This window comes from Cetorhinus maximus, chromosome 26 (genome assembly GCF_964194155.1).
Source record: "Cetorhinus maximus chromosome 26, sCetMax3.hap1.1, whole genome shotgun sequence".
Lineage (NCBI taxonomy): Eukaryota > Metazoa > Chordata > Chondrichthyes > Lamniformes > Cetorhinidae > Cetorhinus > Cetorhinus maximus.
In genome coordinates, this window is record NC_135904.1 from 13,220,246 (window position 1) to 13,247,251 (window position 27,006).

Consider the following 27,006-nt stretch of genomic DNA (forward strand, 5'->3'; position numbering starts at 1 on the left):
CCTCTGAACAAGGGCAATTAGGAATGGGCAATAAATGCTGGCCTAGTCAGCAACATCCACATCCCATGAACAAATAAAAAATTACATTTAACAAAGAAATGAACTGCACTTTAGTGAACAAATGGGATGCTGAGATTCACTGTCCAACCTCATACATAAAGAATAATCACTTGGGTGAGGGTTTGGAAATTATCAATGGTCATGGTTCCTTGGCCATACTCAGGAAGAGTTACTGCTGGGAAGGGGAATTCAAAGGGTTTTGGAAGAGTAATTAAAAATGATCAATGGTTCAAATCGATCATTAACAGGGTAACATTATGGCATATATCCGTGGTCAGAGTTCCTACAGCAATAGAAATAACCACCATTCTTCACACAATAAACGAACAGTTTTCCTGAAGAGAATTATAAAGCTTACAAAAAGTCTTTAATACTTTTATGTATACTGGACAGGACAAATAGGCCACTCTACCTAGCAAGCAATGAGGACTTAGGAAAAATTACAGATTAAAGGAACAGAGTGAAGAGGTTAAAATATGGTCACAAGTACAGATACAAGTGTTGCCAACTGTGTTCCTGGAAATTTTATCACATGACTTGCCCTCATACTCTTGCCATTAGTCGGCCAACACGTTATGTTACATTGCATGTGATGTTAGTGCTTTCCTACACCAATTGGGAAGCAAAAAGTCTCACTACCCAATTGGATGATGCTTGACTGTCAGCCAAGCAGTTCCCCCCCCACCATTTTCAATATTTTTATATCTGGTAAAGAGAAATGTTCAAAGAAAATGAAAAAAAAGACACTTTTTTAATGTCCCGATGTTTTTTCTCCACGGTTGCACACAGCAGTGTCCTGGAGATTGATCTTCAATTCCTGGAGACTCCAAGCCAATCCTAGAGGGTTGGCAACCCCAGATATAAGGGAAAGAGAGAGAGAGACAAACACAATATAGTAACATAGTCAGGGTGGGGGGGATGCCAGCCCCCCCACCCAAGTGTGTATCTGAATGCAAACATCTAGCGTACTTTACAAAATGTACAGGCAGCCTCTTCAGCCTAAACACACTTCAGACAAAAAAGATGATATTCATAAACTCATTAGAGTGCACATGATGATTTAAAAGTTCTGTACAAAATTCATATACTTAACCTAGGTTATTAATATACATTGCAGAGTATAGAATGCAATATTTTCAAACTCTGCAAACTCAGACTCGCCACAAGCAACAGGAAGAGACTGTAACTCACAATGATGAATAAATAATTCTTTAAATACCTTTTAATTTTGTTTGGAGATTTCAGGTGATACATGCATTACATTAGCAATAAGAAAGACTATGAATAAAGACAGAATTCCCAGATCTAATTCAAGACTTACTTTATAAAATCAGTAAAATAAATCAATTTATTTTTGAAAATGTAAGTTCTGAAAGATGCCAGAGCAAGTTTTGGGATGATGGTTAAATGCTATCTTCATGCTGACATGAAGCAAATTCGGATTCAATTTGGAAATAACATGTCAATTGTCAATCCAGCACATAGACACACCGAGCCAAAGAGTGTAAGAACCCAATTTCATACATGTCATTTTTCCAACCAGTCCATGCGATCAAGTTTGGGTTTAGGAGATAGCTGGGCAGGACAGCACAAGGTGATTAATGTTTGTAAACTTACTTATAGACCATTTTTGCTCCTGAATCAACAGCACTACAGACCTGACAGGAGGGATTTTTCTAAGAACTACTTTTCAGTTGAGAATGGCGACTCTTTCTCTGCTCAAATACCAGTCAATCTTCTGTGGAATTATACACTGGGAATCACAGACAAGTGCAGTCTTTGGATAAACGAAACAAAGATTTGCATTTATGTAGCACTTTTCACCATCTCGGGAAATTCCAAAACATTTCAGTCAATGAAGTACTTTTGAAGTGTAGTTATTGTTATAATGCAGGCAATCTGCGTACAGCAAGGTACCATAAACAGCAATCAGGTAAATATCTGCTTTTAAGAAATTTTGGCTGAGGAGCAAGCAACAGCTGGAATGATCCAGCAAACAGCAATGGAATGAATAGCTAGTAAATCTTCTGGAAGCCTGTCTGGTTATGTTGGTTGAGGGATAAATGTTGGCCCAGAACATTATACAGCACTCCCTCAGCACTTGGTCAAGTGCCTTCTGGAGTGGGGCTTGAACCCATGACCTCTGGACTCAAAGGCAAATGTGCTGGGCCTCGGCTGCCATTATGGACTGGGGCAAGAGGGTGCGCAATAAATGAATGAAGGAGCACAGATGTATTTCAGTTTCCATTTTAAAAAGTCATATGCTTTCACTGTTCTATTTCCGTTCTCATTTCCAGGTTTATAAATACTTTAAATAGCACACTGTAATGATAAACTCCTGCCAGGGTGGGGAAGGTGCACTTACAACATGACAGGTTTCTATAGCTGGTTTCCATTATAAATTCCCAAGTCCATGTTAATTATTAGAAAAGTTGACAAAGTTGGAACAAATGCAAAATGTATAATTGGATTCAGGTGTTATAATTTTCAAACACCTACTGTCATCTCTCATTCACCTATGTCCGGGCCAATGCATTAGGCATCAAGTCAAATTCTATTTTACTCTAAGGAATTTTTAACCAGCTTTTGAGATTGAATGTTGCAATGCCAATGATCTTTTCCATATAAAACAAAAACTAGTGACCCTGCCAGTGACAGGTCAAACTTTGTATTTCCTCTCCCTATAGGCTGTGTGTTTGAAATCAGTAAGTCAGGGGACCTCATGAAATCCAATAAACTTGTGTTTTGGAAGGCATTAATAAATTTCATTGGCTCACTCCAAATTTCAAAATTTCTGCACAAACTGCAGCACAGCAGTGTGGTTAACTCTGAAATGGCCTAGCAAGCCACTCAGTTCTCAAGGGCAATCAGGGATAAACATCAAAAAATGCTGGCTAAGCCAGTGGCGCCTCCAGCTCATGAATGAATAAAAAAAGCCGTGACAACAGGATCAATTTCAGAACTGGTCAAATTACATTAAGTAGCCCAGAAACACCACTACACATTTGGATATTAGAAACTTCAAGCAAGAATTATAGATAAAAAACACTACTGGATTAACTTCTCAGGATTCTGGAATATAAAGCTGTTGTTTTTCGGATTCATCAAGTCCAACCATCTTTTCACTGAGCTCCCATAGTCTCTTGGCAGCCTCATCATCTCGGGCTTGAGGGGCAGCCTCTTTAGCAGCACAGTCACTGTCAAATATGAACAAGTTGGAATTAGTTTAGCATGTGATGTTAACTGTACATGCTTCACTGGGTGACAGGTTACAATTGGGAAGATGTTGGCTTTGTGCAATGATGTAAAAGGGTCAATGGCAACTCGGCAGCCTTCTTCTTCAATACAAAGAGATGTAAAACAGGTTGCCAACTTCCTAACAGAGTCAAAAGTCGACCCCATATATTTTATTTTGTTTTTAAAACCTTTTGGCTTTCATTCTCGGTGATATGGTTTTATCAACTGAAGGGAAACATAGGTCTCCCACCCACATCCATCTGCTCTTTATTCTCTTAGGAGGAGTCAGGACACAGTTTTTTTCCATTGCATTTTCCTTTCATCCAAGTGCCCACACCCTACTCGCAACCCACTGAGAAAGCACAAATAGATTCAGTATTTTCTGCAGGAGAACTTTACATTGAAAAAGTAGCAAATTATCCAAAGACCCAACGCCACTGTTGATACAAATTGTTTGGAATATTTTAAAATATCACAATGGATTCCCAAATTATACTGAGTAAGCTGACCTCAGCCAGGAACAGTAATAGTGGCATCATTGGTCTCAAAGGTCCATGGCTATGTAAGAGAGAATCAGAGATTACAAGCCAAATATTCTCACGCTGTTTTATGTACCTACAAGCATGAATAGTAAGCTTTTCAGATGCAAACTATAAATATTTGTGCATAGTGCATCACCACACGGCCACATGACTATGTTCATGTGCATTGCTCAATGACTATAACACTAATTAGTGTAACCTTACAGGTTACACACTCTTGTGGACTCTGTCATATTCCTTAAAACAAGGTTTTCAATGGGGTCAATGTGATACACTGTTAAGCTCCAATACAGCAGTAAATTGAAAGAAAGATCGATTTGCATTTATATAGCAGCTTTCACAACCTTAGGACATTCCATGGTACATTACAGCCAAGAAACCTTGGAAGTGTAGTCACTGTTGTAATGTAGGAATGCACTCAAATTGTACACAGCAAGGTCCCACAACCAGCAAGCTGACAATGGTCAGATAATCTGTTTCAGTCGTGTTGATTGAAGGATAAATATTGGCTGGGACATTAGTGAGAGCTCCATTGCTTTTCTTCGAAATAATGCACCAAGATCTTTTATGTCCTTCCGAGAGAGCAAATGGGGCCTCAACTGAACATTATCCAAAAAAACGCACCTCCCTCAGTGCTGCACTGAATATTCAAATCTCTGGAAGGGGACTTGAGCCCATGATCCATTGCCCCAGAGGCAAGAGTTCTACCCACTGACCCTTAGCCAACACCACTGGACAGATGGTGCCAGACTGCAAAAGACCAGAGAGTTAGAAGTTGGTAATAATTTATTTACTAGTTGCTTCACTGGTGAGTACATTAGTTGTGTTCACTGTCTCAGAAGTCCTGGCAGAGATGTTGAGGACTAAAATTTTCTGGCATTTTCAACTGTGTCATGAAGCAGGCCAACATGATGCCCAGTAAAGAATTCAACCTCACCTGAAGTACAGGCCACTAACATTGTCAAGTTCCTCAGCAACTGCACAATAGATGGTTGTCTGAGCTCCTTGCCATGGCTTCTTAAAGGTGAGAAAGGCTATAAGTACCAGGAGAATCCTCCAACATATCGCAAGAGTGGGTACATAATAACGTCCCAGCTCAGTCATTATTACTCCAGGGTGGAGACAATTAGCAGTTACTCCTGTGCCTAAAATAGAGGAAGACATAATTACAAACACACATATGTGGAATATATATATATATATATATATTTTTTTTTTAAAACTAGTTTGAAGATTGGTTCCTTGGAAATTAGGCTTGTGTTTGATTCATGTCCAGAAATGGACCTGTAAAACTTGCCAAAATTTGGCATCAATTGGAACAGTGATCATCAGTGCAGGAAGTTGAAATGTTTGAAGCACTCTTCAGAGTTTAGGGTTAAACAATGCAAGTCAGGGTTTAGTAAAAGGAGCTCTTTCCTTGCACCTGAAAACATGTTATTGCAGACCTGGGAGCACAAAGTTTAAACAACATATTCCACACTCTAGCAGCTATCCTTCAACTTCAAAAGGGCAAGGATAAAACGAAACACAAATATTCAATTTAATTAGATCCTAAGGACTAATAACTTAACCTCCTAGCAGCTTGGTCCCAACAATTATCAGCACCACTCCCTGGTCCCTTCACTTCATAACAAAGACTCTTAAAGAATTTAGTTGACTTTCTGAAGACTGTGCATAGTATTACAAAATATTTACAACACTGAAACAGGCCATTTGGCCCAGCTGGTCCGTGCCAGTCTTTACGCTCTTCATGAGCCTCCCCTTCACCCTTCTTCATCTAGCCCCATCAACATATTCTTCTATTCCTTTTCCTCTCATATGCTTATCCCCTTAAAATATATCTATTCTATTCACCTCAGTAGTTCTTGTAGTAGTGAGTTCCACATTCTCAGCACTCTCTGGGAAAAGAAGTTTTTCCTGAATTCCCTAATGGGCTTAGTGATTCTAGTCTCACCCACAAATGGATACATCACCTCTACATCTACCCCATAAAACTCTTTCATAATCTTAAAGGTATTTATCAGATCACCCTTCAGTCTTCTCATTTATAGGGAAAAGAGCCACAGCCTGTTCAATCTTTCTTGATAATTCTGGTATCATTCTGCAACGCTCACCTTTTAATTTCTTTGCCAGTTCCCTGGTGAACAGTATATTGGCCAGCTTGCTTTGGCTGTACCCATCACCAGAATTGTAGCCATTGTCCAAATTAATGTCATCAAAATGAATTTTCCCTGCATTTGAGAAAAGAATCAGAACAATGAGTAGCTCATACTGTCTTCAGTCATTGGTGAAATTAAATTATAAAAATGGTTGAATGAGAAGCAAATGGGGTCTTTGATGAAGGTGGAATTCTCCCTCTAATCTTTATCCAGATTCTGCAGGTCACATGTGTATCAAATCACAGTTCCTTTTATTAATTTAACACAGCAAATGAATTAACATGAACAGACTTTTATTTTAAAATGGAGACAAATTTACATTTGCTAAAACGACGACAACATGTAAACAAGAAACACAAAGGGTAAAAGTTCACTGGGTGCAAAATATGGATGGCTCTTTCTCAATCCACCAAGGTAGATAGGAAAATAAGTTGTCAAGAGGAGGTAAAGAATTTACAAAGGGACTTAGATAGATTAAGTGAGTGGGCAAAAATTTGGCAGATGGAGTGTAATGTGGGAAAATGTGAACTTGTCCACTTTGGCAGGAAGAATAGAAAAGCAGCAAATTATTTAAGTGGAGAGAGACTGCAGAACCTGGTGGTACAGAGGGATCTGGGTGTCCTGGTATATGAATCACAAAATGTTAGTCTGCAGGTACAGCAAGTGATTAGGAAGGCAAATGGAATGTTGGCATTTATTGCAAGGGGAATGGAATATGAAAATTTTACACTACACAGGGTCTTGGTGAGGTCACATCTGGAGTACAATGTACTGTGTTTGGTCTCCGTATTGGAAAAAATATATAATTGCATTAGAAACACTTCAGAGAATGTTCACTCGACTCTTTCCTGGGATGAGGGGCTTATGAGGACAGGTTGAACAGGTTGGGCCTGTATCCATTGGAGTTTAGAAGAATAAGAGGTGATCTTATTGGAACATATAAGATCCTGAGGGGATTTGATAGGGTGGATACCAGGAGGGTGTTTCCACTTATGGGGGAGACTAGAACTAGATACAGTTTAAGAGGTCTATCGTTTAAGACAGAGATTAGGAGATATTTTTTATCTCAAAACATCGTTACATATATGGAATTCTGTTCCCCAGAAAGCAGTGGAGGCTAGGTCATTGAATTTATTCAAGACAGAGTTAGACAGATCTTTGAAAGGCAAGGGAGTCAAGGGTTATGGGGGGCATACGGGAAAGTGGAGCCGAGACCAAAACCAGATCAGCCATGATCTTATTGAATGGCAGAGCAGGCTTGAAGGGCTGAATGGCCTACGCCTGCTCCTAAGTCCTATGTTCCTATGTCATCTACCCCTCAGGTAGATATACAGAGCCAATTCAGCTCCATTCAACTAACCTCAGAATAATGGCTAGGCCAGTGGGCCAAGTAGAGAATGTCGACTGGAATTTAAGCCCTGCATTACCAGGACAAGTATCACCTCAACAGGATAGACGGGAAGAGAAAATCAATGAGTTCACCTGGATAGAGTCCAAAAGTATTTTAGGGACAGGCCCCAGGAAACAATGAATTGGGTGAAGATCTTGTTGATCTTACAGGAAGCTCCAGACTACTTGTTGACACCTCACATATGATGTTCAACCAAAGTCCTGCCTGCCCTCTCATGGTCCTAAAAGATCATGATAATATTTTGAAGAAGAGTACGAGTTATATCCAGTACTTATCCCTCAACCCATCACTAAAACAAAAAGTGTCCAGGGAGCACTAGAAATAGCTCGAGTCTGTCCCTTTATACAATGATCCAATCTCGGGGATTTAGGAGAGGGAGTTCCAACAGCTCCAAGAATTTCTAGCTTGTACTTATTCCCTGCCTTTGTTCCTACAGATCTATTTATAGAAGATAAACTATTTTCCATGGCTTACAGCAAAAAAAAAATTATTTGAAACAGTTCTTCAGGACTCCCTATCATGCTGGAGGAATTCCCTCAAGCCTCACCTGGCTGGAAAGGAGATTCTCAAATCCCTCACTCTTTGAAAAGGAGGCCACATATTCTACTCAGCACAAATACCCGGAATACCCTAATCTACTTGTTCACATTTTGAATTGTGTCCCAGCAGTTAGTTCTCACTCTTCCTTGCCAGTACAGGAGTTGGAGGCTTTTAATTAAACCCTGAAGTAGGCTTTGGAGTTCATTTACTGGATTCAGTTGAAGCTGTAGTTTAATCTCAAGACCACAAGAGAGCAGAGATTTTTCATTACTGGAAGCTAAGATAATGAGAGCAGAGCGTATAGTGGAAAAAATTGCAGCTGGTATCAAGGGTACGAGCAAAGTTTATCTTATAAGTACATCAAGAGAAAGTTCTAAAGAGTACATGGACCCATTAACATCAGGTAAGAAATAGGAGCAGGAGTAGGCCACACAGGACCTTGACCGTGGCCACCCACCATTCAATAAGATCATGACTGATCTTCAGCCTCAACTGCACTTTCCTGTCCATCACTTGTTTCACATTTAGGGATCTCAGTCATGAACATACGCAATCCACAGATGTCTGGGATAGACTATTTCAAAATTACACCTCTCCAAGAGAAGACATTTCGCCTCATCTCAAACCAAAATGGTCAGCCTCTTATACTCAGGCTGCCTCCTGGTTCTAGATTCTCCAGCCGAGGAAGTAGTCCCTCAGTTTTTAACCCTGTCACGCCCTCTCAGAATTGTATACATCTCAATGAGATCAACCTCTTATTCATGTAAACTTCAGAGAATATAGGATAACCTCACTGATTCCTGGAACAAGAGAGCTGTCCATTCTAATAAACCTTCATGCATATCTCCCCACTTCCACACACCCCCTCCCCACTTTACGCAGGGAAACCAAAATCGTACAAACTGTATTCCAGATGTGGTCTCAACCTAGCTCCATATAATAGAAGCAAGACTTCCTTGTCTTATATTCCAGCCCCTTTGCAATAAAAGCTAACATAACATTGCCTTTCCTAATTGCTTGCTGTACCTTTATGTTAACTGTTAAGTGTACAAGGACATCTAAATCCATTTGAATACCAACATTTACTAGCCTCTCACCATTTAAAAATATCCTACATTTTAATTCTCCATACCAAATTGGATAATTTCACACTTCCCCACATTATAGTCCATCTGCCAACTACTTGCCAACTCACTTAAATCAATATTCATTTTCAACTTCCTTGCATCCATCCTCCTGGCAGTTTACTTTTGCAGTGAGCTTTATATTGTAAACAAACTTGGATACATTACACTCAAGTTCATCATCTAAATCATTGATATAGAATATAAATAGCTGAGACCCAAGCACTGATCCTTGCAGTACCCCATTAGTTACAGCCTGCCAAGCCAAAAATGACCTATTTATTCCTGTTCTGTTTTCTGCCCGTTAACCAACTCCAAATCCATGCTAATATATTACCACCTAATTTTTCCCTATTCTTACATAAAACCTTTCGTTTTGCAACATATTGAATGCCTTTTGAAAAATCCACAAATACTACATCCACTGGTTCCCCTTTATTTATCCTGTTAGTTACACATTCAAAAACACTAAGATTTGTCAAACATGATTTCCCTTTCACAAGATCATGTTGACTCTGAAGATCTTAACATGATTTGAAAAAGTGCCCTGTTACCACATCCTTAATGACAGATTCTCACATTTCCTACTATTGATGTCAGGCTAACTAGCCTAAGGAACAAGGCCCCAACTCTTCCCTTAATTTGTTGTGTTCTGAAACTTACTGTAATCCCCCGAGTAGGTGAAATTTAAAAAAAAATTGAAATAAAGCTCACCATCACTCCAATTGTTGCCACATTTTATTTCCAAATACTGGAAATCCTATAATTGCAGTGACGAGAATGCTCAAATAAAGCTAGTTAAATCATTCACATCAGAAATAACCTCTTTATTTAAAAAGTGGCTGCATCCAACCTTTAAGAAAATTAAACTTTCACTCAGAACATCCAGGCATGCCCCAGGAAGTTTCTTTCAAGAGTTTTAAAAGATACAATTTTAGCAGCAGCTTTACCCCAAGTTCCACAACAGTAATTCCTGTGATCTTTTCAGCTTGTGTGTTTAGCTAAAGCACATCAGCTGCTTGCAGATTATTCCAGATTCTCAGTAAGCCCCAGTTTTACAAAGTGTCAATTTAGCTAGTTTATTATATTCCGTGATGTATATTGCCAGGTCTCTGTCCTTGTTATTCGCCTTCATGCAGCTCTCTCCTTCCTGTCTTTGCTGGGTTACAATTCCACAGGTACCCCTCTTATGCAGCCAAAGTGGCCATTATCCAGGATAGAGTTTAACAGCAATTGTTAGCAGGCAGGCTGTTCAATCAAAGGGGGCATCACAGCTGAACCAGATCCAGTCCACCACCATCAAGTCCTATGTTCCTGTTAATCAGGGTTGCTGGATACTGATGAAGAGACTAGCTTATTTCTCACTTCCCATCTCCTGCTTCCCCATCTTCCAAAATGCCAGCAACAAACATCTGACCTTTGTCCCCAAGGTTAGCTAAATAAGCATAGTTGGGGGGATAGCTAGAACTTTCCTGGTCTACAGAGTTCAGCTATGCACTGTGTCGCTACAAGCAGGCAGTAAACTAACCGTAACTGTGTGCTAAACTGGATACTGTAACAATTCGGCTGGGCGCGGACTTCTTCAGCAGGTCCAGCAGGAGGTTAGTTACCAGAAAATGACCCAGATGATTAACTCCAAGCTGCATCTCAAAACCATCTTCAGTCTTCCGCTTAGGGCACCTAAAGACACCTGGAGACAAATGGACAGTCACATGATAACACATGAGAAAATGCACTCTGAGCGCCAGCCAGAGGGCACGAAACCTAAAGCAAAATGCACGTTAGTTTTAGATTGCACCTTCCCATGTGTAGAGGATTATTTCAAATAAAATCAGAAGGAAAAAACCTAAATGTCAAAATTGTATTTTTAAAAAAGCTTGCGCTGTGGGTTCTTGATAGTGTATAGAAAGACTGCAAAATTCTCACAGAGCAAGTGCTGCACTCGTCAGATAAGATGTTAAACTGAGGTCTCATCTGTCTTCTCAGGTAGATGTAAAATATCTCATATTGCTATTAGAAGAGTAGTGCAGTCCTAGTGTCCTGTCTAGTATGTAAACTTCAACCAACATTATTAAAATTGATGATCTGGTCATTTTTCTCATGGAGAGACCTTGTTGTGCACAAATTGCTATTGGCCCGGATTTTGCAGTAGTAATGACAGCAGAACCGTCACAGCTAATGAGGTGTAACTGGGGTTTTAATAGAGGCATAAATTAATGCTGAAAAACCTCCCTGGCTCTGAAAAGCTAATATATTTGTGAATATTCAAATTTTCCCATTATGATAAAAAAATTCACATTTTTAATATAATTATATGTGTTTTAAAAGTTTATATCCTAATCACTTATCTCACTCTTTGTAAAAATTTAAATTAAAAGCAAAGAATAAACAGTGCATTTTACTTCCTGGTTTGCAGTTTTTGAGAATAGTTGTGATTGGCTTGATGACTGGAGATCACTGGGCTTGGTGCCATATTCAAACTAACATCAGGAAAGGGCAATCCATACCACAGAGATCGCTAGATCTTTGTGGACTTATATTCCAGTCAGCAGCAAGTGTGGCTGCTTCATTGCTGACCTTAAAATCCAGGCAATTATGTCAGACAACCATGGCAGCCAAAGACTATGCTTCAAAAGTAATTAATCGGCTGAAAAGCATTTTGAAAGCTTCGAAGATGCAAAGGGCTTCAAATGAACAAAATTATTTTGCTTCTTTCATTTGCTCCTTAAACCAACACTTACCTGCATTATTGATGAGAATGTCTAAGTGCGTTTCAGTTTCTGTAATTTTGTTCGCAAATGAACGCACAGACTGAAGTGAGGCCAAATCCAGTTTCTGCACCACGACATTTCCATTCCCACTTGCTATCCTGATCTCATTTGCTGCCTTTCTGGCTTTATCCAAATCCCGGCAAGCTAATATTACACGAGCCCCTGCAATCACAAAGTGAGGCTGCTAGCATTCTCATTATTAAGTCACAACTTATAGCAAAATAGCACAAGAAGAGAACATTCTGCCTATCATGCCCGTGCCAGCTCTTTGATAGAGCTATCAAATTAATTCCACTCCCTTTATTCACTTCAAATATTTAATACAAGGAAAGTGATCCCAGTATCGAGTGCCAGAGATCAGTCACCTAGCATACATTCCAGCAGGCCATTCTGACATTACAACAGTGACAAAACTTATTCCATTGGTTGTAAAGCACTTTGCTGAGTTCACGAAAGGCTCTGTGTGGTTTTCATTTCCTACAGGGACAATGCAGTAACAGGGCATGCAGGCTTAATCATTGCAGAATTAGAATTGGTTGACCATAAACCAAAAATGCAATTTCATCCTCAGGCCGTCAAATATGTTGACATATATAAAAAAACAAGTAGCCACACACGAAACAAAGCATTACAGTTAAGGGCAGGATTACCTCTCTGAGCAAGGGCCCTGGCAGTCTCCTTTCCAATCCCAACATTAGCACCAGTGATGATCACCGTTTTTCCATCCAGTCGCGCTTTACTTTTACAAACCCCACCACAACACCATCGCCGTAGAAGAATGAATCCAATTCCTACAGAATCATTAACAAAACAGGCCAGTCATTACTGATCTTTCCTGCACACTGACCCGATTAATGAAGAGTTGAGAACATCTATCCATTCAACCACGCAAGCTGCCTACGTACTGGCCAACGTGGCAGTGTCTGTTTACAAATCAGTAGCTCGTATTTTCCACCCTGCCTCATTATTTTCTGTTGCTGCAAAATGAGATGGAATACTCAGGAGATTGCAAAGTACTGCCCGAACTATGCAATGGTATTCAGTCCCTTGAAGTATTGGCAAGAAGCAGTGAAAAGCAGGGTTGAGAGAAGGGACAGGACTGAAAGAAGAGGGGACAGCAATTGGCAAGTCTGGAGCAAGGGATCAGACCATCAGATCCCAACTTAAAATATTATCTAGACTCTCACCTGCCTGCAGCAAGTAGACCCAAGGATATTGAACATCACTCATTCGCACTTTTCCAGAACTGCTTTATCCAATTCAGGCTCATGGGAAAGGAAATCGAACATTTGGCAGTTAAAATGACAGCAAGCGCGAATGTATCAGGAAGCACCTGACTGCCATTTTAACCACATGCCAGATAGTCAGAGTTAAAATTGTGCTTGATCCTTTAAGCCCGTAGCCAACACTGCACTTGGTGTAATTACTTGTTTCACATCTCGGTCATGTTCATCAACTTGCAATTATTGGGTCAGCTATCATGTTTTTATAAGACCCAAGGTGGCTCACTGATTAGCACAACAGAAACAGACACCAAGCTAGGAAAGGCTTTCCTTTGGGTCAGGGGTCTCTTGGGCCTCCCTTACCTTGGGGCCCCACCCCAGTCACCTGCAGGATTATCCCTCGGTTGACTGCTGGGGTGCATTCCCACAGATCTCTAGCTGTGACCGCCTACTGCTGAATTCCCACTGCTACCCACCAGCTAGGTAGTGGATTTAGCCAGGTTCAAGCAGGGCTCCAGGAACCTTACGGAAGCAAGGCTTGGCTCTTTAGATTGACTTTGTTTCCAGGTCCTCAAGTTCTCCAGGTTCAGGTGCACCACACCCACGCTGTCCCCGCCTTTAAAAATCAGGGCCCTAGAGGGGGTGGTGGTGGGGGGGAAAAAAAGGATAGAAAATGGGATAAAAAAAGGTCTCCTCTACATCAGGAAGACCAAACGCAGACTGGGTAACAGCTTTGAGGAACACCTCCGGTCTGTCCGCAAGCATGACCCAGACCTTCCTGTCGCTTGCCATTTCAACACTCCATCCTTCTCTCATGCCCATATGTCCATCCTTGGCCTGCTGCAATGTTCCAGTGAAGCTCAACACAAACTGGAGGAACAGCCCCTCATCTTCCGATTAGGCACCTTACAGCCTTCTGGACTTAACATTGAGTTTGACAACTTCAGACCATGAACTCTCTCCTCCATCCTCACCCCCTTTTTTTCATCCCCTTTCTTCTACATTTATTTTTATATTTTACCCATTTGTTTTATTTTTATTCATTTACCCGTAGTTTTATCCCCTTTGTTATCCCATTTTCTATCCTTTTTTCCCTCCACCCCATCCCCTAAAGGGCCATCTGTTACTTGTTCCATGTTGTTCTTTCACACAATGCTATCTTTGTTCTGCTATAATCACATTCTGCTTTCTTACCTTTACGCCACTATTAGCACCTTTTTTTAAGCACCAACCACTACCATTAACAACCCCGTTGTCCTTTAGTTCATGACAACTTTGTCAATCCTTCCTTTGTCCCCACCCATCACTGGCCTTTTAACCAGTTCCACCCGCCCCAACCCCCTTAAACAGTATAAATTTCATCACATTTCCACTTCCCTTCAGCTCTGAAGAAGGCTCATATGGAATCGAAATGTTAACTTTGTTTTTCTCTCTCAATAGATGCTGTCGGGTCTGAGTTTTCCAGCATTTTCTGTTTTTGTTTCAGATTTCCAGCATCCGCAGTATTTTGCTTTTATCTATCCAATGAACATGGCCAAGCCAACACAGACATTGCTGGCTTAGCACTGAGTGTATGCTGATGGGGTTAGCACACGCCAGGACTTGGGAGTTGCTGACCTTGTCCTGCCAAGAGATGCCAAGGATACGTCTGAGATGGCAAAGGTGGAAAGTGTTTAGCCTTTTCTTCTGCCTAGCTTATGTTTTCCAGGTCTTACCACTGCAGAGGAGTGCCCCAAGGATGCAGGATAGACTCTCAGTTTGGCGTTCTCCGTCAGGTTGCTGTTATTCCACACTCATGTTCAGCTTGAACATAGCTGCAGCATTTGAAATGCGTGTGTTGATTTCAGCATCAAGTGACAGATAGCCAGTGATTGTAGAGCCTAGATATGTGAAGCCATCAACAACCTCCAGTTTCCCATTGTCAATGCTGATAGATGGCAGTATGGCAACATCCTAGACCATAACATTTGTCTTCTAGATGCTGAGTTTCAAATCAAACACAGAGAGTCTGTCCATTTGCCACTGAAGGTGTTCCTCAGTATGGAATGTTAGTGCAGCATCGCCAGTGTAGAGCAACTCTCTATTGAGGACTTGGCACACCTTTGTCTTGGGTCTCAGATGAGCAAGGCTGAACAGCTTTCCGTCAGTTCTGGTATGCAAGTAGGCACTCTCTGTAGATGACCTGAAGCATACGAAAACATCAAAGAACAGAATATGTCAAAGAGCATCGGTGTCAGAACACAACCCTGTTTCACCCCACCACAGATTCCAAAAAGTGCTGACGTTGCCCTGTCAGAGCTGATCTTGCTCATCATGTTGTTATGGAATCACATTGAGCAGTTTTGGCAGGCAGCCAACTTTCTCCAGCAGCTTAAATAGATCATCCCTGCTCACATGGCTGAATGTCTTGGCAAGATCGATGCAGGCAAATAAGAGTGGTTTCCTTTGTTCACGGCATTTCTTTTGCAGCTGCTAGACTGAGATCATCATGTCAATTCCAGATCTTCCAGTTCTGAAACCACAGTTGGGGAGATGTGTTCAGCCAAGATCTCTAGTCTGACAAAGACAATGCAGGCAGATACTTTGCCCACACTGCTCAGCAGGGAGATGCCCCAATAGTTGTTGTAATTGCTGTGGTCACTCGCCCTTATCCTTGTATAGAGTCACAATATTTACATCACTCATATCCTGGGCACTACCCCCTCCCTCTGGGGACAGAGAAGTTTGTGCAGATGCTGGAGTGCCAGTTTCCAACATTTGATGAGTTCAGGCTGCATAGCATCAGCACCTGGATCTGTACCCATAGAAAAAGAGAGACAGCAGCTTTGTTAAGCTCCTCCACTATGGATTCGATATCCAGCTTTGCCATGACAGGCAGGCTCTCTGTGATTTCTAGAGTTTCCCCTGTGACAGTATTCTCCCTACATTACAACTCAAGGTGGCGTACCGCCCATCCCCACCAATTGCAATGAACAGTTGGAGAGATAACTCCTGCCTTTGTTTTCAAAGGAGTCATTTTCTTTGCTGATGGACCTGCTGCTTTTTAGGTTACTTCATATGTGCCCCTAGCATTACTTGTTGAAAGACATCTGGATATTCTGGCCAAGTTGTAACATGACTTTGAGCAGCTCTGTGTGCATTCATAACTTTCGAGGTCGGATCTCTCTTGTAAATTAATGAAAGCAGGCTTCAATGACAATTTTCTGCTCTTGCTTCTTATATGTTGAGAGTGTAGTATTGCAGATGGTGTCTCAAAGTATGTTCCAGTTCGCTTATGCACTGTGAGAGAATGCCAGAGAGCATCTGTTCAATCAAGTTTTTTTTTATTCATTCATGGGACGTAGGCTTTGCTGGCTGGGCCAGTATTTATTGCCCATCCCTAGTTGCCCTTGAGAAGGTGGTGGTGAGCTGCCTTCTTGAAGCACTGTAGTCCATCTGGTGTAGGTACACCCACAGTTCTGTCGGAGTTCCAGGATTTTGACCTGTCGGAGTTCCAGGATTTTGACCCAGTAACAGTGAAGGAACAGCAATATATTTCCAAGTCAGGATGGTGAGGGGAACTTCCAGGTGGTGGTGTTCTCATCCATCTACTGCCCTTCTAGATGGTAGTGGTCGTGGGTTTGGAAAATGCTGTCGAAGGAGCCTTGGTGAATTCCTGCAATGCATCTTGTAGATGGTACACACTGCTGTTACTGTGCGTCGGTGTTGGAGAGAGTGATGTTTGTGGATGTGGTGTCAATCAAACAGGCTGCTTTGTCCTGGACGGTGTCAAGCTCCTTGAGTGTTGTGGGAGTTGCACTCATCCAGGCAAGTGGGGAGCATTCCATCATACTCCTGACTTGCGCCTTGTAGATGGTTGGCAGGCTTTGGGGAGTCAGGTGGTGAGTTACTCATCACACGATTCCTAGCCTTTGACCTGCTCTTGTAGCCACAGTATTTATATGGTTAGTCCAGTTCAGTTTCTGGTTAATGGTAACGCCCTAGAATGTTGATAGTGGGCGATTCACTGATGGGACCCATTTTACATGTGTCACCATGAGGAGGCAAGGCTGAGGATCTGCTAATGGAAAGGCTGCATCCTGACAGGGAGAGACTTACACATTTGGCTTTCCTTTTCACATTGCTGCTAGCCAGCAGTGGAAGTGATGAGAAGCAAACTAGCACACAAGGGCAGAAAACATGCTAATTCTCTTCACCCACACACTAGATGCATCACATCCACCTGGTGGACACACCAATACCGTATTTTAAATAACAAAAATCGCTGGGAACATTCAGCAGATCAGGTAGCATCTGTGGAAAGAGATTTCAGGATGATCAGTTCTGATGAAAACTCCTCTACTCGAAATGTTGGCCCTATGTCATTCACTGCATCAATGCTGCCAGCCCAGCTGAAGGTTTCTGCCATTTTTTAAATTTTACAGCACAGAAACAGGCCATTCAGCCCAACGGAGCTGTATTGGTGTTTATGTTCCACAAGAACCACCTCTCACCCACTTTTCTCTCACGCTATCAACATATATTTCTATCTCCCTCAAGTAATTATTTACTTCCCCTTAAACACATCTATGCTATTTTCCTGAACCACTCCCAGTCTAGTGAATTCCAAGTTCTCATCATTCTCTGAGTAAAGTGATTTCTTGGTGACTGTCTTGTATTAATGGCTCCTAGTTTTGCTCTTCCCCACAAGTAGAAAAGGTTTGCAGCTTCTGCAGTATTTGGTTCGATTCAGTATTACAGCACGTGTTTATAATTTTAATGATTAAATCTTATTGTCCTGTTCTGTCGATGAGTGTGGGTGCATGTAGCACAGCCTTGCTGGGCAACAGGTCTTGCAGGTGCTTCACGAGATTGCATCTGGTTAAGACTCCTTGTATAAGCACAGTGCAGTCTTTCTGTACCATTCCTAAATTAGCATTAAAAAAAAAGGGCAGAAAATTTCCTCCAGCAGCTTGTGTGCATGAGAGGTTGATTTTCTCCATGCAACAAAGCAAAATTACTGGCAGAACTGCTCTAAATGTTTCCTGCTAAACTCAGGACTGAGATTTTGTTAAGATAGCAGATGGGTTTTTGATTGGCAACGATAACAAAATAACATTTCAACTAAGATAAAAGCAAAATACTGCGGATGCTGGATATCTGAAAGAAAAATAGAAAATGCTGGGAAAACTCAGCAGGTCTAACAGCATCTGTGGAGAGAAAAAAAAGTTAACGTTTCAAGTCCGTATGGCTCTTCAGAGCTAAAGAGAAGTGAAATGTGATGTTTAAGTGGGGTGGAGCAGGTGAAGCTGGATAGAAGGTCAGCGATAGGTGGAGGCAAAGGAGAGATTGCCTGAGATGTCATGGGCAAAAGGATAAAGGGATGTTAATGATGGTGGTACTGGCTAAAAGAGGTACTGATGGTGGCACTAAGGTTAGAAAGCAGAATGTGATAATGGCAGGACACGGGTAAGCACTCTGGAAAGAACAACATGAACAAGTGACAGTTGGCCCTTGTGGGGGTGGGGTGAGGGTAGTGGTGGGAAAATAGATTGAAAAGGTGGAGATAAAACAATGAATAAAAATAAAAGTGGATAAAAAAATAAAAATTTAAAAATGAAGACAAATGTTGAAAAAAGGGGATTAAAAAAAGGGGGTGAGGGTGGTGGTGAGAGTTCATGGTCTAAAGTTGCTGAACACAATGTTAAGTCCAGAAGGCTATAAAGTGCCTAATCGGAAGATGAGGTGCTGTTCCTCCAGTTTGCGTTGGGTTCACTGGAACATTGCAGCAGGCCAAGGACAGACATGTGGGCATGAGAGCAGGGTGGTGTGCTGAAATGGCAGGCAACAGGAAGGTCTGGGTCATGCTTGTGGACAGACCGAAGGTGTTCCACAAAGTGGTCACCCAGTCTGCATTTGGTCTCTCCAATGTAGAGGAGATGAGATTGGCAGCAGCAAATACAGTAGACCAAATCGAAAGAGGTGCAAGTGAAGTGCTGCTTCACCCGAAAGGAGTGTTTGGGCCCTTGTGAGAAGGGAGGAGGTAAAGAGGCAGGTGTTGCACCTTCTGTGATTGCATGGGAAGGTGCCATGGTGAGGGGGGAGGATGAGGTGTTGGGGATGATGGAGGAGTGGACCAGGGTGCCCCGGAGGGAATGGTCCCTACGAAATGCCGACAGGGGGGGGTGAAGGGAAGATGTGTTTGGTGGTATCATGATGCCGGTCCTCCATCACCCCCAACACCTCATCCCCCTCCCACAGCACCTTCCCATGCAATCACCCCTTTGCCTCCTCCCTCCTCACAAGGGCCCAAACACTCCTTTCAGGTGAAGCAACACTTCACTTGCACCTCCCTCAATTTAGTCTACTGCATTCGCTGCTCCCAATGTGGTCTCCTCTACATTGGAGAGACCAAATGCAGACTGGGTGACCACTTTGTGGAACACCTTCAGTCTGTCCGCAAGCATGACCCAGACCTTCCTGCTGCTTGCCATTTCAACACCCCATCCTGCTCTTATGTCCGTCCTTGGCCTGCTGCAATGTTCCAGTGAAGCCCAACACAAACTGGAGGAACAGCACCTCATCTTCCGAATGGGCACTTTACAGCGTTCCAGACTTAAACATGGAGTTCAACAACTTCAGACCATGAACTCTCTCATCCATCCTCACCCCCTTTTTTCAATATTCATCTTCATTTTTATTTTTGTTTAATTTTTTTTAATCCACTTATTTTTGTTCATTGTTTTATCCCCACCTTTTATCCTATTTTCAATCCTTCCCCACCTGTCTCCCCCACTACCTCCACCCCCCCCACCCCCCACCACCCCACCCCCTCCCCCCCCCACCCCACCCCCCCCCAACCCCACCACCCCCAACCCCCCCCCACCCACCCCCCCCCCACTCACTACCACAAGAAGTGGCGAAGGAAAGTAGCTTAGATACTTTCAAAAGGAAACTAGTTGAGCACATGAGAGAAAAGGGAAAAGATAAGCTATAAGGCTGAGATGAGAAAAATAGAATGGGAGGAGACACGTGTGGATTATAAGCACCAACATGGACTAGTTGGGCCAAATGATCTATGTCTGTATTGTATATTCTACACAACTTTACAAATATAAATATTGGGGTTCTGTATGTGAAGCTATTTCTCCACCTCTTCCAGAAACAGCCCACAGTCTGCATCTGGTGGAACAAGAAATCTCAACAAGTTTCAAGAAGGAACTAGACAGGTTACGGATAACAAATGGAATTCCAGGTTATTGGAAATGAATCACAGGAATGCCAATGGATAGAAGGATTGAAGGGCTTCAGCCTGAAATTGTTATGTCACTAGCAGCCAAGGATAATACAGAACCAACTGTCAAAGACAAGAACAAGGAATTAAATTCTCTTAATTCTGCTTAAAATCAGATTAGTAGGAACAACTGCTGTTTTCAATTATCTGCAGGAAAATTAAACCAGCAAAGAAAACAAAATTACCCAATATTTATTTAATCTACAAACCAGAAGTACATGCCAATAATAAAGCAATTTATTGAAAGGTTATAGATTAAGCCATGTGATCAGGAAAACACTGTTCTCTTCCCTCTCACTACAAAGCTACTTATTGCTTTAATTAGACACAAAACTGGATCCTATTGATAGAAGACTCCAAATACGTGGCATTCATCCTGCTCCCAACCTTCAGCTTGTTTACAACATCACCAGATTACAGCCATGCAGAGCAGCAGATTGGCACCAATAGAACAGAAGGGAACTAAGGAAGCAATTTATCTAGATCATTTAATATTTGAAGTAAATTATCTTTGTGCTCATCAACACAGCTTCACTTCTTTCACTTGTCAATCAGTGTTAAGTACTGTCAGATGTAGAGTAGAACTCTTTAGTCTTTAATCCTAACTCAAAATTACATCTTTCTCTAACTGTACATCAGCCTCTGAGAGGAATTAAACTCGCACCAAATTTTGTAGTGCTTGTTACCATGGATCAGCACGCATTAAGGTGAGTTTCAGACTGACTCATTTCGCACAGAAACCCTCCCATTACAATTTTCACGTCAAGCTAGCAAATCAATACCCAAGGCATTTCAGTTTCAAATTGGGAGCACTAATCTTTTAACAATACAAACAAACAATAAACTCTGCTGAGCTAAGTCATAATAGAATAATACAGATGGGGGCCATTATGCCTGTGCCAATTCTGAAGAGCTATTCAATTAGTCACATTCCACTGCCCTTCTTGTAAATCAAGTTTTGGTTTAACATCACATATGAGATGACACTAACCTAGACTGTGAATGATTGATCTCCTTGCTGAACACTCTGTTGAAGCAATAGGAGAATACATCATCATCCTCTTTTCCCCATGCATCTGCCATTTTTTCCTTCACATGTATATATCTCCAATTACCTTTTGGAAGTTGTGTCTGCTTCCACCTCCCTTTCAGGCAGTATAGATCAGAATAAATTTTGCATTAAAAATTCTCAGTTCACCTCTGGCTTTTTTGCCAATTGCCTTCTGGTTACCAACTCCTGCACTATCGGAAACAGCTTCTCCTTATTTACCTGTCAAAGCCCTTCATCGTTTTGAGCGTCTCTATTAAATCTCCTTTAACATTCTCTGCCCTAAAGAGAACAATTCCAATCTCCGCTTTCCTTTTACAGAATTTAAATTCTGCCATTTTTTTTTAAGTTGACAGGTGATATTTTGCATTGATATAATCTTCTTCAAAGCACGTGGCTTACAACCCAAGGTCTCATCTGTTTTGTAAATCTTTTACATTAGAACAAATTTAATTTGCATTTGTAGCAATATTTATACACAATATAAATATTTGTGTACAAATATACAATATTTATATGGTTAGTATGATCTGACTATTCTGCTGCATGTATCCTACATCATACAAGAACACAAGAAATAGGAGCAGGAGTAGACCATATGGCCCTTCAAGCCTGCTCCCCCATTCCAGAAGACCATAAGACATAGGAGCAGAAATTAGGCCATTCGGCCCATCAAGTCTGCTCAGCCATTCAATCATGGCTGATAAGTTTCTCAACCCCATTCTCCCGCCTTCTCCCCATAACCTTTGATCCCCTTACCAATCAAGAACCTATCTATCTCGGCCTTAAATACACTCAATGACCTGGCCTCCACAGCCTTCTGTGGCAATGAATTCCATAGATTCACCACTCTCTGGCTAAAGAAGTTTCTCCTCATCTCTGTTCTAAAAGGTCTTCCCTTTACTCTGAGGCTGTGCCCTCGGGTCCTAGTCTCTCCTACTAATGGAAACATCTTCCCCATGTCTACTCTATCCAGGCCTTTCAGTATTCTGTAAGTTTCAATCAGATTCCCCCTCATCCTTCTAAACTCCATCCAGTATAGACTCAAACGTTCCTCATATGTTAAGCCTTTCATTCCTGGGATCGTTCTCATGAACCTCCTCTGGACCCTCTCCAGGGCCAGCACATCCTTCCTGAGATACGGGGCCCAAAATTACTCACAATATTCTAAATGTGGTCTGACCAGAGCCTTATAAAGCCTCAGCAGCACATCCCTGCTTTTATATTCTAGTCCTCTCGAAATAAATGCCAACATTGCATCTGCCTTCCTAACTACCGACTCAACCTGCAAGTTAACCTTAAGAGAATCCTGGACTAGGATTCCCAAGTCCCTTTGCACTTCAGATTTCTGAATTCTCTCCCCATTTAGAAAATACTCTTTGCCTCTATTCTTCCTACCAAAGTGCATGACCTCACACTTCCCCACGTTGTATTCCATCTGCCACTTCTTTGCCCATTCTCCTAACCTGTCCAAATCCTTCTGCAGCCTCCCCGCCTCCTCAATACTACCTGTCCCTCCACCTATCTTTGTATCATCTGCAAACTTAGCCAGGATGCCCTCAGTTCCTTCATCTAGATCATTAATGTATAAAGTGAAAAGTTGTGGTCTCAACACTGACCCCTGCGGAACTCCACTAGTCACCGTCATCATTCAATACCATCATGGCTGATCTTGGGCTTTAACTCCACTTCCCTGCCTCCCCATATCCCTCGATTCCCTAAAACACCAAAAATCTGTCTATCCCAGCCTTAAATGTAGTCAATGTTGAAGCATCTACAACCCTCTGGGTCAGAGAATTCCAAAGATGCACAACACGTTGTCCCCTTAGCTCAGCCCTAAATGATCAGCCCCTTATCCTGAAACTGTGCCCCTGTGTTTTAGATTCTCCGACCAGTGGAAGCAATCTCAGCATCTACCCTATCAAGCCCCTTCAGAATTTTGTATGTTTCAATGAGGTCACTCTTCATTCTTCTAAGCTTCAGAGAAAATGGATCCAGGTTGCTCAGATAATAAAAATAGAAAATGCTGGAAAATCTTAAGAGGTCTGACAGCATCTGTGGAGAGAGAAACAGAATTAACGTTCCGAGTACATATGGCTCTTCCTTCAGAGCTGACGAGAGGTAGAAATGTGATGGACTTTATACTGTTGGCGGGGAGGGGTGGTGGTGGAGCAGATGTAGCACAATAGGAGGTCAGGGATAGGTGGGAGCTCAGGAGCGATTTGACAAAGATGTCATGGACACAAGACAAAGGGAGTGTTAAGGGCTAAAGAGGTGTTAAAGGTACTAGTACTAAAGGTGCTAATGGCATAAATATAATATGGCAGAATGTGTTAATAGCAGAACAAGAATCTGCGCTCTGTGAAAGCAAAACATAAGAACAAATTACAGATAACCCTGTGGAAGGGGGGTGGGGTGTGTAGGGGGTTGAGGAAAAAAAATTAAAAGATCAAAATGGAGGACAGAGTTCATGGTCGGAAGTTGTTGAACTCGATGTTAAGTCCAGAAGGCTGTAAAGTGCCTAATTAGGAGATGATGTGCTGTTCCTCCAGTGTGCGTTTTGCTTCACTGTAACACTGCAGCAGGCCAAGGGCGGAAATGTGGGCATGAGAGCAAGATAGTGAATTGAAATGCAAACGACAGGAAGGTCAGGGTCATGTTTGCAGCTTGAACAAAAGTATTCCGCAAAGCAGTCACCCAGTCTGCATTTAGTCTCAATTTGCTGAGCTTCTCTTTGTAGGACAACCCCATTATCCAAGGGACCAACTTAGTGAACCTTTGCTGTAATGCCTCCAATGCAAGTATATCTTTTCTTAAATGTGGAGGCCAAACTGCACACACAACTCTAGATGTGGACTCATCAAAACAGTGTACAATTCTAGCAAGGCTTCTTTATTCCTGTACTCCAATCCCCTTGCAATAAAGGCCAACATGCCATTTGCCCTCCCAATTTCATGCCATAACTGTATGTTAACATTTTACATTTCTTGTATGAACACACCCAAGTCTCTTTGAACATCCACACTTACAAGTTTCTCAACGTTTACAAAAACAATTCAGCTCTTCCGTTCTTTCGACCAAAGTGAATAACTTCACACTTCCCTATCCCCCCTTTTTGGAAATCCAGGAATGCTACATCTACTGGCTCCCCTTTATCTCACTAGTTACATCCTCAAAAAAGTCCAATAAATTTGTTAAACAGGATTTCCTTTAGAGTAAGTCAACTTGGTTTTACTAATCATACTATGCTTTTCTAAGTACATTGTTAACACTTCCTTAATAACAGATACCAGCATTTTCCAAACAACTCATATTAGGCTAACTGGCCTGTAGTTCCCAGTTTTCTCTCTCCCTACTTCCTTGAAAAGCGGAGTAACATTTGCCAACTTCCAATCCAATGGCGGTTCCTAAATCCAGTGAATTCTGGAAAATCACAGCCAGCGTAACCACTATCTCTGCAGCTATCTCCTTTAGAACCCTTGGGTACAGGCCATCAGACCCTGGGGGTTTGTCACATTTTACTCCATTAAGTTTCTCCAATATTTGTTCTCTGTTGATATTAATTTCCCTAATTTCCTCAGTTTTTCCAGCCCCTAGTCTACCATCTATTTCTGGAAAGAAACTCTATGTTTTCTACAAGAAGACAAAATATTTGTTCAGTGCCTCTGCCATTTCCTCATTCCCCATAATTTTTCCTGTCTCTGATTCTAATCGACCAACATTAACTTTAGCTAGTCTCTTCCTTTTTATATACTTATAGAAGCTCTTACAATCTGTTTTTATATTGATTGGCTAATTAATCTCATTCTTTTTTAATTAACATTTTGGTTGCCTTCTGCTGATTCTAAAACACTCCCAATCCTCAGACGTGTTACTGTCTTTTGCAATATTGTATGCCTCTTCTTTTAAATGTAATGCTATCCCTAACTTCCTGAGTGAGCCATGGATGTGTCTTTCTTGCTGAGTGTAGTTATGCCTGTGAATTTATGGGAAAATGAACACGACTTAAAAAAAAAGCATGAAGAATGGACAATCTGCATTATAACAAGATGGAGTCAAGGGGTCAGGTGACCTCCCAGCTTGTCTGCAAATATACATGAAACTGCCGAGGCTGGGAGTAGCCTGTTTATCTGGACAGGACATTAAAATGTGAATTACCTGTTCAGAACACTCCTGAGAAGATATTAAAAATGCAAAAGATCTCTCCTGTGGATCTAACAGCTACTTTTGTCTGAATGCCTACAGAGATTGATGTACAATGACCATGTAGACTTAGCAGCGGCAGAATGGAACTCTGCAGAATGGTTTTCCTTCAAACCCATTCTATCACAAGGAGATTCAAATGGCTGAGATTTAATTCCATCGTGTGGCAATGCTAACATCGTCAGGGACCATCTATGTGGACAACGAGACTCCTGATACTATGGCCACATGACAGAAACCAGCCTGTAATACGAAAAACTTTATGAACACATCTGGAGAGCACCCAAATGTCATTCAGTCTGGGAGACAAAAAGTCTCAAAAAGAGGAGATCCCGCCCAGCAAAGGAAGAACTCTGCCTAGAGGTTCACTAACAGAGATGTGAGGCTATCATTTTACCTTCTGATTTGAAGAACCAAGATGGATCTTCACTACATGGGCTCAACATCATCTCAACTGGAGCAAAGCCAGAAACCTGCTGTTGCAAGAAGCAGACCACCGTGAATTCATCACTAGAAATTTCCATCCTCGATTTTCTTCTGGTTCACTGCAGAAAATAATCAGGCCTGCAAAGTTTCCACCTTCCATCTCCAAAAACCAAAGTAACAGTCACATTGTGGACTCTTTAAACATCCAAGAAATTGTTAGCTCTTTTGTCATCACCTTTTCTTGAATGTGCGCCTTTTGTAAGAAAAATTTCTTTACTTTTTTAAAACTTGAGAAGACCTGTCCTGTGTCTATTGAGAGTCACAGCACTCAAGAGGTTAAAACATTTCTTCAAAACACAACTTGTTGCAGTTAGTCGAGGTGGAAAAAAGGTGGAACCATCCTATCAACTCTGCCCTATCCACATCAATAATTAATCTCCCCCTTCTCGACGCTCTCTCGCTCTCCCTTCCCAACTCTCGCTCTCCCTCTTCCCAACTCTCGCTCTCCCTCTTCCCAACTCTCGCTCTCCCTCTTCCCAACTCTCGCTCTCCCTCTTCCCAACTCTCGCTCTCCCTCTTCCCAACTCTCGCTCTCCCTCTTCCCAACTCTCGCTCTCCCTCTTCCCAACTCTCGCTCTCCCTCTCTCTCTCCCTCTTCCCAACTCTCGCTCTCCCTTCCCAACTCTCTCTCTCTCTCCCTTCCCAACTCTCTCTCTCTCTCTCTCCCTTCCCAACTCTCTCTCTCTCTCCCTTCCCAACTCTCACTCTGTCGCTCTCTCTCCCTTCCCAACTCTCACTCTCTCTCTCTCTCTCTCTCTCTCTCCCTTCCCAACTCTCACTCTCTCTCTCTCTCTCTCTCCCCCTTCCCAACTCTCACACTCTCTCTCTCTCTCTCTCCCTACCCAATTCTCTCACACTCACTCTCTCTCTCCCTACCCAATTCTCACTCTCTCTCTCTCTCCCTTCCCAACTCTCACTCTCTCTCTCTC

The 27,006-nt window shown here is 41.9% G+C and overlaps 2 protein-coding genes across 2 annotated transcripts in view; both read right to left on the minus strand.

The window, feature by feature from the left end:
- The window catches only part of map2k1 (mitogen-activated protein kinase kinase 1), a 348,516-nt gene that overhangs the window by 165,001 nt on the left and 156,509 nt on the right, over positions 1-27,006 (minus strand). The gene's annotated exons all lie outside the window — the stretch shown is intronic.
- LOC144668293 (retinol dehydrogenase 14-like) lies at positions 1,254-12,656 on the minus strand. The gene is made up of 6 exons (XM_078530146.1): positions 12,495-12,656; positions 11,815-12,006; positions 10,602-10,763; positions 5,954-6,070; positions 4,777-4,984; positions 1,254-3,257 (listed from the first exon to the last, which is right to left on the minus strand). Exons 3-6 carry the CDS (start codon positions 10,717-10,719, stop codon positions 3,125-3,127), a joined length of 576 nt encoding a protein of 191 aa, XP_078386272.1. The 5' UTR covers positions 10,720-10,763; positions 11,815-12,006; positions 12,495-12,656; the 3' UTR covers positions 1,254-3,124.